General features: G+C 39.8%; 1 protein-coding gene and 1 pseudogene across 1 annotated transcript; one reads left to right on the forward strand and one right to left on the reverse strand.

The window, feature by feature from the left end:
- Window positions 1-10211: 10211 nt before the first annotated feature.
- Window positions 10212-11156, reverse strand: LOC110331424 (olfactory receptor 1468). The gene has a single exon (XM_021211995.1). It carries the CDS (start codon window positions 11154-11156, stop codon window positions 10212-10214), a length of 945 nt encoding a protein of 314 aa, XP_021067654.1.
- An 856-nt stretch (window positions 11157-12012) lies between these two features.
- Window positions 12013-12500, forward strand: LOC110332759 (annotated as a pseudogene).
- Window positions 12501-15062: the final 2562 nt, after the last annotated feature.

The raw sequence follows: 15062 nt of genomic DNA on the forward strand, positions 1-15062 counted from the left end.
GGTGGGGTAGTCTCTGGCTAGTCCATCCTTTCGTCTTAGCTCCAAACTTTGTCTCTGTAACTCCTTTCATGGCTATTTTGTTCCCTATTCTAAGGAGGAATGAAGTCTAAGTGTTGAAATGTTTGTTTTTTTAATGTATGAAATCCCCTGCTTGAGAGCTGCAAAATACCCTCAGATTCAAACTGCCTCTGTGTTTGTTTCTGTGTGTCACCGCTGAATCCTTACCCACCTAGCTTCGAGGAGCCTTATTCCAGGGACCCTCATACCCAACTGGGGTGGTCCGTAGCAATACAGGTCTTTCACTTGTTTGGTTAGAGTTACTCCAAGATGTTTTACATTATTTGTGACTATTGTGAAAGGAGTTGCTTCCCTAATTTCTTTCTCAGTCTGTTTATCATTTGTATAAAGGAAAGCTACTAATTTATTTGCGTTAATTTTATATCCAGCCACTTTGCTGAAGTTGTTTATTAGCTGGAGAAGTTCTTTGGTAGAGATTTTGGGGTGGCTTATTTATACTATTTTATCATCTGCAAATCGTGATACCTTTATTTCTTCTTTGCCAATTTGTATCCCCTTNATCTCTTTTTGTTGTCTTATTGTTCTAGCTAGCACTTTGAATACTATATTGAATAGATATGGGGAGAGTGGGCATCCTTATCTTGTCCCTGATTTTAGTGGGAATGCTTCAAGTGTCTTTCTATTTAATTTGATATTGTTTTTTGGTTAGTAGTAAATTGCTTTTATTATGTTTAGATATGGGCCTTGAATTCCTGATCTCTCCAATACTTTTGACACGAAGGGTGTTGTATTTTGTCAAATGCTTTTTCTGCATCTAAGGAGATGGCCATGTAATTTTTTCCTTTGAGTTTATTCACATAGTAGATTATGTTAATGGATTTTCATATATTGAACCAACCTTGCATCCCTGGAATGAAACCTATTTGATGGTGGTGAATGATGGTTTTGATGTGTTCTTGGATTTGATTTGCAAGAATTTTATTGAGTATTTTTGCATCAATATTCATAAGCGAGATTGTTCTAAAGTTCTCTTTTTGGTTGGGTCTTTGTGTGGTTTAGGTATCAGAGTAATTGCGGATTTATAGAATGAATTAGGTAGTGTTCGTTCTGTTTCTATTTTATGGACTAGTTTGAGGAATATTGGTATCAGGTCTTCTTTGAAGTTCTGGCAGAATTCTCCACTAAATCCATCTGACTCTGGGCTGTTTGGTTAGGAGGTTTTTAATGACTTTTACTAATTTGTTATGGGATATGGGCCTGTTTAGATAGTTTGCCTATTCTTTATTTAACTTTGGTGTGTGGTATCTGTCTAGAAAAATCACCCATTTCATCTAGATTTTCCCGTTTTGTCAAGTATAGGCTTTTGTAGCAGGATATGGTGATTTTTAAAAAATTCCTCCATTTCTGTTGTTATGTCTCCCTTTTCACTTTTGATTTTGTTAATTTGGATACTGCCTCTGGGCCCTATAGTTAGTTTGGCTAGGGGTTTATCTATCCTGTTGATTATCTCAATGAACCAGCTTTTTTTTTTTTTTTTTTTTTTGATTCTTTGTGCTGTTCTCTTTGTTCCTATTTGGTTGATTTTTGCTCTGCATTTGACTGTTTTCTGTCTCTCCTCTTTAGTGTGTTCGCTTCTTTTTGTTCTAGAGCTCTCAGGTGTGCTGTTAATTTGTTAGTGTAGGGTTTCTCCAGTTCCTTTACCAGGGCACTTAGTGCTATGAATTTTACTCTTAGCACTGCTTTTCTTGTGTCTCATAAGTTTGGGCATGATGTATCAACATTTTCATTAAATTCCAGAAGGTCTTTAATTTCTTTCTTTATCTTCCACAGATCTCAAGAAGCTAACCACCAAAAAAAATCCCCGAGCAATCCAATAAAAAAATGGGGTATAGAACTAAACTGAGAATTCACAATAGAGGAATCTTCAGTGGCTGACAAGTACCTAAAGAAATGTTTAAAGTCCTCAATGATCAGAGAAATGCAAATCCAAAGGACCCTGGGATTCTGCCTTACACCAATCAGAATGGCTAACATCAAAACCTCAGGTGACAACACATGTTGGAGAGGATGTGGGGAAAGAGGAAGACTCCTCCATTGTTGGTGGGATTGCAAACTGGTACAACCACTCTGGAAATCAATCTGGAGGTTCCCCTGAAAATTGGAAATAGATCTGTTGTAGCCTCCAAATTACTGATGCTAACTCTTTGCAGTTTATTTTCCTGCTTCTTAGAAGCCTCACCAAAGAGACTCCAGTGTTGTGTGTAGATGGTTTGCCTCTGTGTTTTTTTCCCTAACAAAAGCTCCCATCTTCCCTCCCTTCTGTGGCAAGTGCAGTATGCAGGCAGTTGGTTTCCGTGATGCAGCAAGCTCAGGGCTCCCTCCTTCTCCCTGGTCATTCTGAGGGAACCCAACCTGGCCTTAGAATGGCACTGCCCAAAAAACCCTCCTTAATGAGAACAGGAGCTAGATGCTAGCTTAAGACAGCCCCCCTGCCTCTGCATCACTAAAAACTAGCTCTCCCTCTGATAAATGGCCAAACTATCCAGGTGCCTGTTCTTGGGACCTTAAAGAAATAACAAACTCAAAGAAGATTAAGGCCCCACATTTAAATCATAGAGAAAAGGTAATTAGAGGTCACAGACAATTATGGCAGGCCATAAAAATTAGTTCCTGATATCCTCACAAAAGACACTCTTTAATCCCCCTCCCAGCTTCAGTCCCATCCCACCAAATGGTATCTTGACTGAGTTACAACCTGCTGCCTATCCCTCCCTCCACCCTAAGCAGTCAAAGAATTCCTAATTGCACTGTATATAAACTCAATGCTTTCTGGACTCATTTTTGCATGCCAGTGGAGGCTTGCAATCTGAGTGTAGACTCGAAATAATAATAAAAAAGACTCTTTTGCAAATTGCAGCAGACTTCTCAATTCTTGGGCTCCTCTGGGTTTCCCATGAACTCAGGGCATAACAAATCTACTTGAAGACTCAGAAATACTACTCTTGGGAATATACCCAAAAGTTGCCCCACCGTGCCACAGGGGCACATGTTCCACTATGTTCACAGCAGTCTTGTTTGTGATAGCCAGAAGCTGGAAACAACGCAGATGTCCCAAGACAGAAGAATGGACACAGAAAATGTGGTTCATTTACACAATGGAATACTACTCAGCTGTTAAGAACAAGGAAATCATGAATTTGTAGACAATGGGATGAAACTAGAAAATATCATCCTGATGAGGTAACACAGACCCGAAAGCACATACATGGTATATACTCATTAATATGTGGATATTAGCCAAAGAAATAGTACAGAATAACTAAGATGTAGTCCACAGAACTAAAAAAGGTCAACAAGCTGAAGATCCCAAGTGAGGATGCCTCCTTTTTACTTGGAAGGGGGAAGAAAACAATCATGGGGAGTGGGGAGGGAGGAACCTGGGAGGGAAAAGGGATGAGGGAACCTGATCTGGTATTGGGTGAGGGAAAAGAACTAAAGCCCTGAGGCTAGCAGAAAGAATGGAAACAGGCAAACTCAGGAGGAAGGAAGTTGTGGGGACCCTCCAGAATGAACCAGACACCTGGGAAGTGAGAGATTCATAGGACCCAAAGGGAGGGACTTTAGATGAAATGCCCTACAGTGGGGAGAGGGAACATAACAATAGAAAGCCAACATACACTTGGAAGATGAAAAACACTCTATTCTATGATAACTTGGTCAAGGAAGAAATAAAGAAATTAAAGACATTTTAGAGTTAAAGAAAATGAAGCCAATAACATACCCAAACTTATGGGACACAATGAATGTAGTGCTAAGAAGAAAACTCATAGTTCTAATGCCTCAAAAAGAAACTGGAGAGAGCATACACTAGCAGCTTGATAGCACACCTGAAAGCTCTAGAACAAAAAGAAGCAAATAAACACAAGAGGAGTAGAGGGCAGGAAATAATCAAACTCAGGGCTGAAATCAACCAAGTGGAAACAAAAAGAACAATACAAAGAATCAACCAAACCAGGAGCTGGTTCTTTGAGAAAATCAACAATACAGATAAACTCTTAGCCAGGCTAACTAGAGGGCACAGAGACAGTAGCCAAATTAAGAAAATCAGGAATGAAAAGGGTGACATAACTACAGAAACCAAGGGGGGGGGGATCACCAGATCCCACTACAAAAGTCTATACTCAACAAAACTCGAAAATCTGGATGAAATGGACAATTTTCTAGATAGATACCAGGTACCAAAGTTAAATCAGGATCATATAAACTATCTAAACAGTTTCATAACCCCTAAAGAAATAGAAACAGTGATTAATAGTCTCCCAACCAAAAAAAGTCCAGGACAAGATGGGTTTAGTGCAAAGTTCTTTCAACCTTCAAAAAAGACCTAATACCAATAATCTTCAGACTATTGCACAAAATAGAAACAGAAGGAAAAATACCCAATTAGTTCTATGAAGCTACAATTACTCTGATATCTAAACCACACAAAACCCCAACAAAGAAAGAGAACTTCAGACCAATTTCCCTTACGAATATCGATGCAAAAATACTCAATTTAAATTCTCATAAACCAAATCCAAGAACACATCAAAATCATCATCCATCATGATCAAGTGGGATTCATCCCAGGGATGCAGGAATGGTTCAATATATGGAAATCCGTAAATGTAATCCACTGTATAATGAAACTCAAAGGGAAGAAAATATCATCTCATTAGATGCTGAGAAAGCATTTGACAAAGTTCAACATCCTCTCATGATAAGAGTCTTGGAAAGATCAGGAATTCAAGGCCCATACTGAAATAATAAAAGCAATATACTGCAAATTAGTAGCTAACATCAAACTAAATGGAGAGAAACTGGAAGCAATCCCACTAAAATCAGGCAATAGACAAGGCTGCCCATTTTCTCCCTTCCTATTCAACATAGTACTCAAAGTCCTAGCCAGAGCAAGTAGACAACAAAAGGAGATCAAAGGGATACAAATTGGAAAGGAAGAATTCAAAACATTACTATTTGCAGATGATATGATAGTATACTTAAGTAACCCCAAAATTCTACCAGAGAACTCCTAAACCTGATAAACCACTTCAGCAAAGTGGCTGGATATAAAATTAACTCAAACAAATCAGTGGCTTTTCTTTACTCAAAGGATAAACAGGCTGAGAAAGAAATTAGGGAAACAACACCCTTCACAATAGTCAAAAATAATATAAAATACCTTGGTGTGACTCTACCTAAGCAAGGGAAAGATTTGTATGACAAGAACTTCAAGTGTCTGAAGAGAGAATTCAAAGAAGATCTTAGAAGATGGAAAGATCTCCCATACTCATGGATTGGCAGGATTAATATAGTAAAAATGCCCACATTGCCAAAAGCAATCTATAGATTCAATGCAATCTCCATCAAAATTCCAACTCAATTCTTCATAGAGTTTGAAAGAGCAATTTGCTGGTTCATCTGGAATAACAAAAAACCCAGGATAAACAAAACATATTCTGAACAGTAAAAGAACTTCTGGGGGAAATCACCATCCCTGACCTCAAGTTGTACTACAGAGCATTAATTATAAAAACTGAATAGTATTGGTACAGTGACAGGAAGGTCGATCAGTGGAATAGAATTGAAGACCCAGAAATGAACCCACATACCCATGGTCACTTGATCTTTGACAAAGGAGCTAAAACGTCTAGTGGAAAACAGACAACATTTTCAACAAATGGTGCTGGTTCAAATGGCTGTTTGCATGTAGAAAAATGCAAATCAATACATTCTTATCTCCTTGTACAAAGCTCAAGTCCAAATTGAGCCAGGACCTTCACATAAAACTAGATACACTGAAACTAATAGAAAAGGATGTGGTGAAGAGCCTTGAGCAAATGGGCACATGGGGAAATTTACTGAATATAACACTAATAGCCTATGCTCTAATGTCAAGATTTGACAAATGGGATCTCATAAAATTGCAAAGCTTCTGTAAGGCATAGGACGCTGTCAACCAACAGACTGGGAAAAGACCTTTACCATTCCTACATCCCCAACAGAGGGCTAATATCCAATATGTATAAAGAACTCAAGAAGTTAGACTCCAGAGAACCAAATAACCTTATTAAAATGAGTTACAGAGCTAAACAAAGAATTCTCAACTGAGGAATACTGAATTGCTGAGAAGCACCTAAAGATGTTCAACATCCTTAGTCATCAGGGAAATACAAATCAAAACAACCCTGGGATTCCACCTCACACTAATCAGAATGGCTAAGATCAAAAACTCAGGTGACAGCAGATGCTGTTAGGATGTGGATAAAGATGAACACTCCTACATTGCTGGTGGGATTACAAGATGGTACAACTAGTCTGAAAATCATTTTGGTGGTTACTCAGAAAATTGGACATAGTATTACCTGAGGAGCCAGCTATACTACTACTGGATATATACCCAGAAGTTGCTCCAACATGTAATAAGGACACATGCTCCACTATGTTCACGGCAGAAGCTGGAAAGAACCCAGATGTCCCTCAACAGAAGAATGAATACAGAAAATGTGGTACATTTACCCAACAGATTACTATGCAGCTATTAAAAACAATGAATTTTTGAAATCTTAGGCAAATGGATGGAACTAGAAAATATTATCCTGAGTGAGGTACCCAATCACAGAAGAACATACATTGTATGCACTCACTGGTAAGTGGATATTAGCCCAGAAGCTTAGAATACCCAAGATACAATTCACAGACCATGTGAAGCTCAAGAAGGAAAACCAAAGTTTGGATATTTTGGTCCTTCTTGGAATGGGGAACAAAATACCCATAGGAAGAGATACAAAGTGTGGAGCAGAGACTGAAAGAAAGGCCATTCAGAGACTGTTCCACCTGGGGATTCATCCCATATACAGTTATCAAACCCAGACACTATTGTGAATGCCAACAAGTGCTTGCTGACAGGAATCTGATATAGCTGTCTCCTTAGATGTGATAGCAGTGCCTGGAAATATGGAGGTGGATGCTCTCAGTCAATCTTTGGATTGAGCACAGGGTCCCCAATGGAGGAGCTAGAGATAGGACACAAGAAGCTGAAGGAGTTTGTAGCACCACAGCAGGAACAACAATATGAACCAACCTGTATCCCTAGAGCTCCCAAGGACCAAATCCACCAACCAAAGCATACACATTGAGGGAACCATGACTCCAGCTGCATATGTAGCAGAGGATGGCCTTTTCAGTTATCAATGGGAGGAGAGGCCCTTGGTCCTGTGAAGACTTGATGCCCCAGTGTAGGGCAATGCCAGGACCAGGAAGCAGGAGTGGGTGTGTTTGTTAGATGAGGGAGGGATTATGGGATAGGGGGCTTTCAGAGGGGAAACCAGGAATGGGGATAACATTTGAAATGTAGAGAAATATCTAATAAAAAGAAAGAAATGTGTATTTATCACATCAAAATCATTACAATAACAAATATGAATCTAGTTTTGAAGATACAGAGAAAATTATGTACAATGTGCACCATAGCAACAAATTATAGATTATATAAAAAGAAAATGTTATACTAACAAATAAAAATAAGTAATACATACATAGAGTATTCCTTATAATTAATAACAAATTTGAATTTAAGGAATGTAGCTAAAACTCCCAATATATATTACAATAACAGAAATGAAATGTGGCCTCATAGAAGTAGATTAGTATAGTGGTTTCCAGAAACCAGGAAGAGTGTGGGGAAGGGAGGATGTAAGGATGATAAATAGGTACAGGTATGCAGTTGGGTAAGTGGAAGGCTTTCAGATGCTGTATAGCACAGTTGGAGTACTACTGTTGGCAAGAATTCATTGCTTATTTTAAAATGACATTTGGATGTTACCTCTACAAAGATGCTAAACTCCCATGATAAAGGGTACATTGGCTATGTTGACTTGATCATTACACAGTGTATGCTCAGAATCTCATTTTTTGCCCCAACACTGTGTATTTATTCTGTGGCTATTTAAAAGAGATTATTTTAGAGTAATGACAGGTTAGGAGACCATTGGTATGCTAATACATTTAGAAAAGGAATGAATGATGGGAACATTTGTCGTAGATGACATAGGCCAATGGAATAAGATATCCTCGGAACACTTGTACAATGAAATTGTTAAGACACTGAAAAAGGGAACTGAGGATACTAAAGAGAGACCTCCATTGCTCATGGACTCATAGGACTAATATCATGACCATGGCCATCTTATCAAAAGCAATCTATAGACTCAATGCAACACCCATCAAATTCTAATGGAATTCTCCACAGTAACTGAAAAAACATTAAATTTCATATAGAAACACACATGTTAAATCTGATCCTAAATAGCAAAAGAATGACTTAAGGTATCACCTTCCTGGATTTCAAGTTATGCCACAAAGTTATGGTAATGAAAACAGCTAGGTACTTATATAAGAACACACACTGATGAATAAAATAGAATTCAGGAGTACATTATAGAGATACCTGATTTTTTTATGAAGAGGCCCTTAATACACATTGGGGGAATTACAGCATCTTCAACAAATGTTGCTTTTCAAAGTGTATAGTACGTGTAGAAGAATTAAACTGTACCCTTATCTCTCAACCTGGATAAAGTCTAAACCAAATGGATCAAGGACCTTAATGTAAGAGTCAACTATTGAAACAGGTGAATAGTTTCTATAAAAATATAGCACGCATCTGCCTCTAGGTTATTTCCATTGTCATAGGGAAATAAAATCTAGAGTTTCTGGCTATTAGTTAATTCCAGGCAAAGGCAGAACTGCACAGATGACATTGTTATAAAAAAATGTCAGAAAGTCTCATGGATTTACTTAGAAGAGGAGGTGGAAAGATTGCAAGAGCTGTAGGTGGTGCATGGCTCCATGGAAACAACATCTTCCGGACACAACAGGATTGATGCAAATATGCTCACAGAGACTGTGGCACCATACACAACACCCCCACAGATTCAAACCAGACAAAATCACAGTACTAAGAAGGAAAGTGGACACAAAGTCACACCCCTATCCAAGAATCTACTTGCAATTGATACCTGTTGGGAAAGGAAATCAGTTTTCTCCAGTGGAGAGTCACTGGGTATATCAACCATATTCCCAGGTAAGTCCCAAGCCCAGGAGCAGTTGACCAACCCCAAAACAGACTCCGTTTTTTTTTTTTTTTTTTGTATGTGTGTGTATGCGACTTTGCTTTTGGATTTGTTTTGATGTTTTTTATTTTTATAGATTTTTCTTCTTTTTCAGTTGTTTGTTTTGAACTTTGTCTTTTTGTGTGTGTGTGTGTATTGTTTATCTGTGTGTATATCTGTGTGTGTATAAGAGGGTGGGGGACATAAAGTTGTCTTTGGGTGGGTGGGGAGGTGGGTTGGATATGGGAGGAATTAGGAGATGGGTAAGAATATGATTAAAACATGCTGTACAAAATAAAAAATAAAAATAATCACAAAATTATGTTTATGATCAGAAAAGTTAAGAAAAAAACCCAAAATATACATGAAAACAAAATAGATGTGGGGTAATTAAATACAATGAATAAGGTACTGGAGAAATAGCTTGGATAAGAGTACTAGCTGCTCTTCCAGGTTTCATTTTCAGCAGCCACATTATTTACAAACATTTGTAACTCCAGGCCCAGAAGATCATATGCTCTCTTCTGTCCTTCATCGGCACTGCATGAACAGTGTACAAATACACATGCAGACAAAACACCCTCAAAACACCCTTATACACAAAATAGTAGTAAAGGTTAAAATATGTAAGAATGAACAAAATCCAAGATTTGTTCAGAAAAAGCACATAGAAGGAGGAGATACTTGGCTGTTTTCATTGACTTAGGATTTTGGAGGACAATTTTGAAATGAGACCATATTTAAAGCAGAACTCAGGATAAACTGATAAAATTCTGGTGCGATTTAAGACGTACGGAGCAGATGTCACTAAAATAGTAGCTTTAATATATGCCTTTCTAGGATCACCCGACAAAAGCAAAATAGAAAAACAGCATGATCTCAAACCTAATTTCTGACTTCAATTGCAGACTTCAACTGCATGCTGAACAATGATTGCTCTATACTTTTAACAGAATCTCAAATGGCAGTGAGGAAATCTGGTATAGTATCACAACAGTACAGTCTATTGAGGGGAAATTTCAAAATTACTAAGTGCAACCATCACAGACAGAAGGTAATTTTCTTTTTACAAAGGACTCTTGCCAGGGCCCCCTTCATGTCTCTGTTCCTCAGGCTGTAGATGAAGGGGTTCAGCATGGGAGTCACCACTGTGTACATCATGGCCATGACAGTCTCCTTCACAGTAGTGCTATTAGCTGTTGGGCATAAATAGAGACCAATGATTGTCCCATAGAACAGTGACACCACAGACAGGTGAGAACCACAAGTGGAGAAGACCTTGTGGATGCCTCGAATAGAAGGGACCTTAAGAATGGAGGTGACAACTCGTGCATAAGACACAATGATGAGTAGGAATGGAATGACAATTACAAGCCCTCCCATGACAAATATCACCAACTCATTAACATGCGTGTCAGAGCAGGACAGCTTCAGCAAAGGAGATATGTCACAGAAAAAGTGGGGGATCACATTGTCCTCACAGAATGACAATCTGGCCACGAGCAGGGTGTGCAGCATGGCATGGAAGGTGGTCAGCACCCAGGACAGCAGCACCAGACTCACACAGAGCCTGGGGCTCATGATGCTCATGTAATGAAGGGGGAAGCAGATGGCCACATAGCGGTCATAGGCCATGGCCACCAGGAGGAAGCTCTCAAGGTCTGCAAAATACAGGTAAAAGTATAGTTGTGCCAGGCATCCTGCATAGGGGATGGATGGAACTTGGCTCTGCATGTTTTGCAGCAACTTTGGCATTGTGACAGAGGAAAAGCAGAGGTCAGAGAAGGACAAGTTGCTGAGAAAGAAGTACATGGGTGTGTGGAGATGGGAGTCCAGTAGAATAAGGATGATGATGATGAGGTTCCCCAGGACAGTGGTGAGGTACATGGCCAGGAATAGGACATAGAACAGTTGCTGGTGCTCTGGGGGAATGGGCAGTCCCAGGAGGAGGAACTGGGTGATCACAGTTTGATTCTCTTCTGTCATAATCTTTCTCGTGCACCTCTAGAGAAAAGTGACATTGATCCTTGGAAATACAAAGAAAAAGAAACAGATTTCTTCATCTATTATTCATTTTCAACCATTTGACCTCATAACTATAATTATAATTTATGACCTCTGTAATCACCAATAACCTCTTTTTAAACCTTCTTATATGTTTCTGTATTATGTTATTTCCTAAATACATTTAGCTATTTTCTTCTGAGATCAAAATATATTAGTTTTTTTTGTCTTACATGGCCATCCTAGACAACTATAAGTAGCTCATTTACCTTAGTGTCTTTTAGACATCAGTGGTCCTAAGGATTCTGATACTTTGTATTTTAATAATTACACACACACACACACACACACACACACACACACACACACACACACACACCACCCCACCCACACTCCAGTATCTTAAATTGCCATGTAAACCCCAGGCGTGAAAGTCTGTGTAGCCTTTAGAACTCTATCTTGTGTCTCGGTAGTTATTGTCTCTTGGCTATGTCACAGGCATGCCAAGTCCAGCAGATCCAAGTGATACCTATGATTCCCTTCTGCTCCTTCCCAGTGTGCCCTCACTATGCTCTCACATTTATAAGGTGGCATTTAGGAACTGATAAATTTAATATCTGCAAGGCCTGGATCAAATCAGAAATCTGTTAATTTTATTTTCTTTCTAGCACAGTCACTCTAGAAACCCTGTAGCTGTGCTCCACCTTTCCACATCATCCCAGTCATTGCCTTCACACTACACTCCCAGACTAGGATGGCAGCTAGATGCTACCAAGAAAATATGAGCTGCTTGGGAGCCTCCAGCCTATGGGAGCCTCCAGCCTGGGGTGATCTCCAGGACCTAAGGTTTCAGTTTTCTCTTTGGGGCTGTTTCACCTGGAGCAGGCTTCTTTGGCTGGTGAGCCTTCAGCAGATGTCTACCACTTCCAGCATGAGGGTCTTCTTGACTGTGCTGCAGGCAGCCCTTCTGGGTGTGGAGCTAGTCCCTTCCCTGATATGCTTCTCCTGCACCCATCATAAGAGCAATATAAACTCCCTCTGGCCAGTCGCATGCAAGGACACAGGCAATTACTGTATCATGTTATTTTCTGCTGCTGGCTTTGGGAATGTCAACCTTGGCTATACCCTGAATACGGGCTGCTCCCAGACCTGCCCCCATGAAAACATCAATATCAACCCTGGTGTGGCATCTGTTGCTACCACTACTGCTGCCAAAGCTCCTTCTGCAATCTCAGCAATGCTTGCCTCTGACTTCACGCCTGTGTACCACTACTGGGCCTTGGACTCCTGCTCAGCTAGCTGGCTCTGCTGCAGCTGAGCCCATGACTGGTCCCATGTGTTCCCCATATCCCCCTAGCTCAGGAAGCAAAGTCCAGTTCCTTTCAGGTCCCAGGGAACCCTAGGTGCCTTCAGCTCCTCCTGGAAGTGTCTAGTTCTCCTCCACACTCTCTCAGCATCAGGGCTAAGTACCAAACTCACCCTTATCTGCTCTGTTGAAATGGTACTAGCTACTCTTGCCTCCAGAGCCCATCCTATAACCTCTCTTGGAGAATCAGGAAAGGGGTGAAGATCTCCTTGGAGTCTCAAGGGTATCAGGGTCATCCCTGCATCCCGTGGACACATTTACAAGGATGTCTAAGTCAGTGAATGTACTCAGTGTGTTCGTGTGTGAATGAAGCCACTTGGATTCTTGGAGGTGCAAAGAGGACCTGGAAGCTTCTAGAGCCCGTGTCTCCACCAAAACTCCTTCCCCTGGCATTACTGTACCCATGTTGTACTCGATTCAGCAGGCTGCCCATGGAGGGCTGCCACCTCTCCAGATGAAGGTCCCCACCACTAGATCCAGTTGAGTCCCTGCCTGCCCTCTCTGTTCACACTGGCTTCATGCTGCAATTCTAGTACTTCAAATAAACTGTTTCCACCCATTGCAAAAAACAACAACAACAAAAAAAACAAAAAAAACAAAAAAGGATTACGAATGTTTGAGTTGTTATATTTTGAGCAGATGAATGTGATGCGTCTCAGGAAATTAGGGAGACAACATTATTAACATTTCTCTTATTCAATCCAACTCTCAATAATATCCAAAACTCTATGTTCCTAAGTGATGTTTTATTACCTGAGTAGTGCTGTGTCTGTGTACAGCTCTTCTCTGATGCTATCATTAAAAGTCACAATTTCTTGTTTACAGCATTTTACGCTTGCTGTTTCACTTGCCTATAGTTTCCTCTTCTCATTAGCTCATTCACCTATGCTATCTCTATTTATCTTTCATAGATAGATACTACATGCCAGTTGCTAATAAAAAAATTTCTACACTTGACTGAGTTCGGCTACTGTGCTTTCACCAAATCCTATGTTCCTCCCACATGGTTCAATACCTTGATCATGGTTCATGTAGACTTTCCACCAGACTGCATTACATGCAAGAGAGGCCATGTTCTTCTTCATCTTGCTAGCACATGGCATGGTGCTTGTGAATGACCAGGGATTATAAATATTTGGTGGTTGTGTTTCAGTCTGAGACAGGTTTCTTAAATGTAAAGAAAAAAAAATAGTTCCTTAAGATTCTACTCCCCTTGCAGTATAGGTCCCACATAGTATAGGCGTATATGAAGAGGTCACAAACCAGGGCGCTCACCTGTGGGTGCTGCCCCTAGTGATCCAGGAGCTTTGTATCAGCTTCAGCCATTAAACCAGCACTTCTCAATGAGGGCAGCACATGCATATCCCCTAGGAGACAGTGTGGCTTGCATGAAACAGAAACCACCTGGAAGTCTGTGAAAACACAGATTCTAGTTCTATAGATCACATTCTACATTGCAAATGAAACACCAGGCAATGAAACCTAGGTGCTGGAGAAGTCAGTACTTACACGATCACTAAAAAATATAGATTGGTGAGACCCATCAGAAGAACCTAAAGTCTTTTGACTGGAGGCCTGATTAAGGTTTATTAATGCTCCCCAGCAAAGTTAAAAGAAATCATTATTTTCTCAGGGATGTTATGTTGATTAGGTGTAATATTAGGAGAATAATACCACAGTCATTAATAAAAGGAACCACACCATGAATAAATAATTTAAATGGTACCACTAATTCAAATGCATCCAGGATGTGGCAAAGTCTCTGAAGATAGATGACAAAGAAGGAAATAAGTATACCTGAAAAATCTTCCTACAGAATACCATATGCTGCAGAATATTGAAACTCTTGGATTGGAAGGATAGTAAGACTAACCTCATTTGCCCACCTGCTAACTCATCTGGAATATTTGAGGCTGACACATAGTCCCTTGTACAATATCATGTTTCCCTTTATTCACGGTGGTCACGGGGAATGATAGTTTCCAGTCAACTCCTAGATCTGCATCACCCTTTTTCCTATCTCTCCTCCCATTTATCTCTGGGCTTAAGAGGCTCTGTATCCCAAAGGAATCCAGATCCTGAACAACTCATTAGTGTAATTATCCAGGACCTTTCTAGGACCAATTCTTTCAGAGTCCTGTAGTTGTGACTGATTATAGTCATTGGTTATGTGTTACTGCACCTGGAGGAAAATTGAAGAAGAGAGATGCATAGGTAGAAGTATATTCATAACTTATTTAGGGGATGAGCTACATACCTATGTTGCTGGAGCCTGTATTTTGAGGAAAGTTAGGGACTAAACTTAATAATAAAGTTAACTTAGGGACTAAACTTAATAATAAAAATCATTTTACAAAAGGTCCCACAATCACAGTATTGGGAATATGGCTAAAATTTCAGCCTTTACTTTAAAGGTAAAAAGCTGTTTTAGGAAGACACCCAGAGGTCTGCCTGTCATATGATCTACTCACAGTAGGAGCCACTACAATGTACAAGTATGTTATGGAGAGATAAGGAGAGAG

The sequence above is a fragment of the Mus pahari genome, chromosome 14, assembly GCF_900095145.1.
Source record: "Mus pahari chromosome 14, PAHARI_EIJ_v1.1, whole genome shotgun sequence".
Lineage (NCBI taxonomy): Eukaryota > Metazoa > Chordata > Mammalia > Rodentia > Muridae > Mus > Mus pahari.

What these genes read in the sequence shown, in the direction of transcription:
- LOC110331424 (XM_021211995.1), bottom strand. Translation starts at nt 11,156, where the DNA reads ATGACAGAAGAGAATCAAACTGTGATCACCCAGTTCCTCCTCCTGGGA.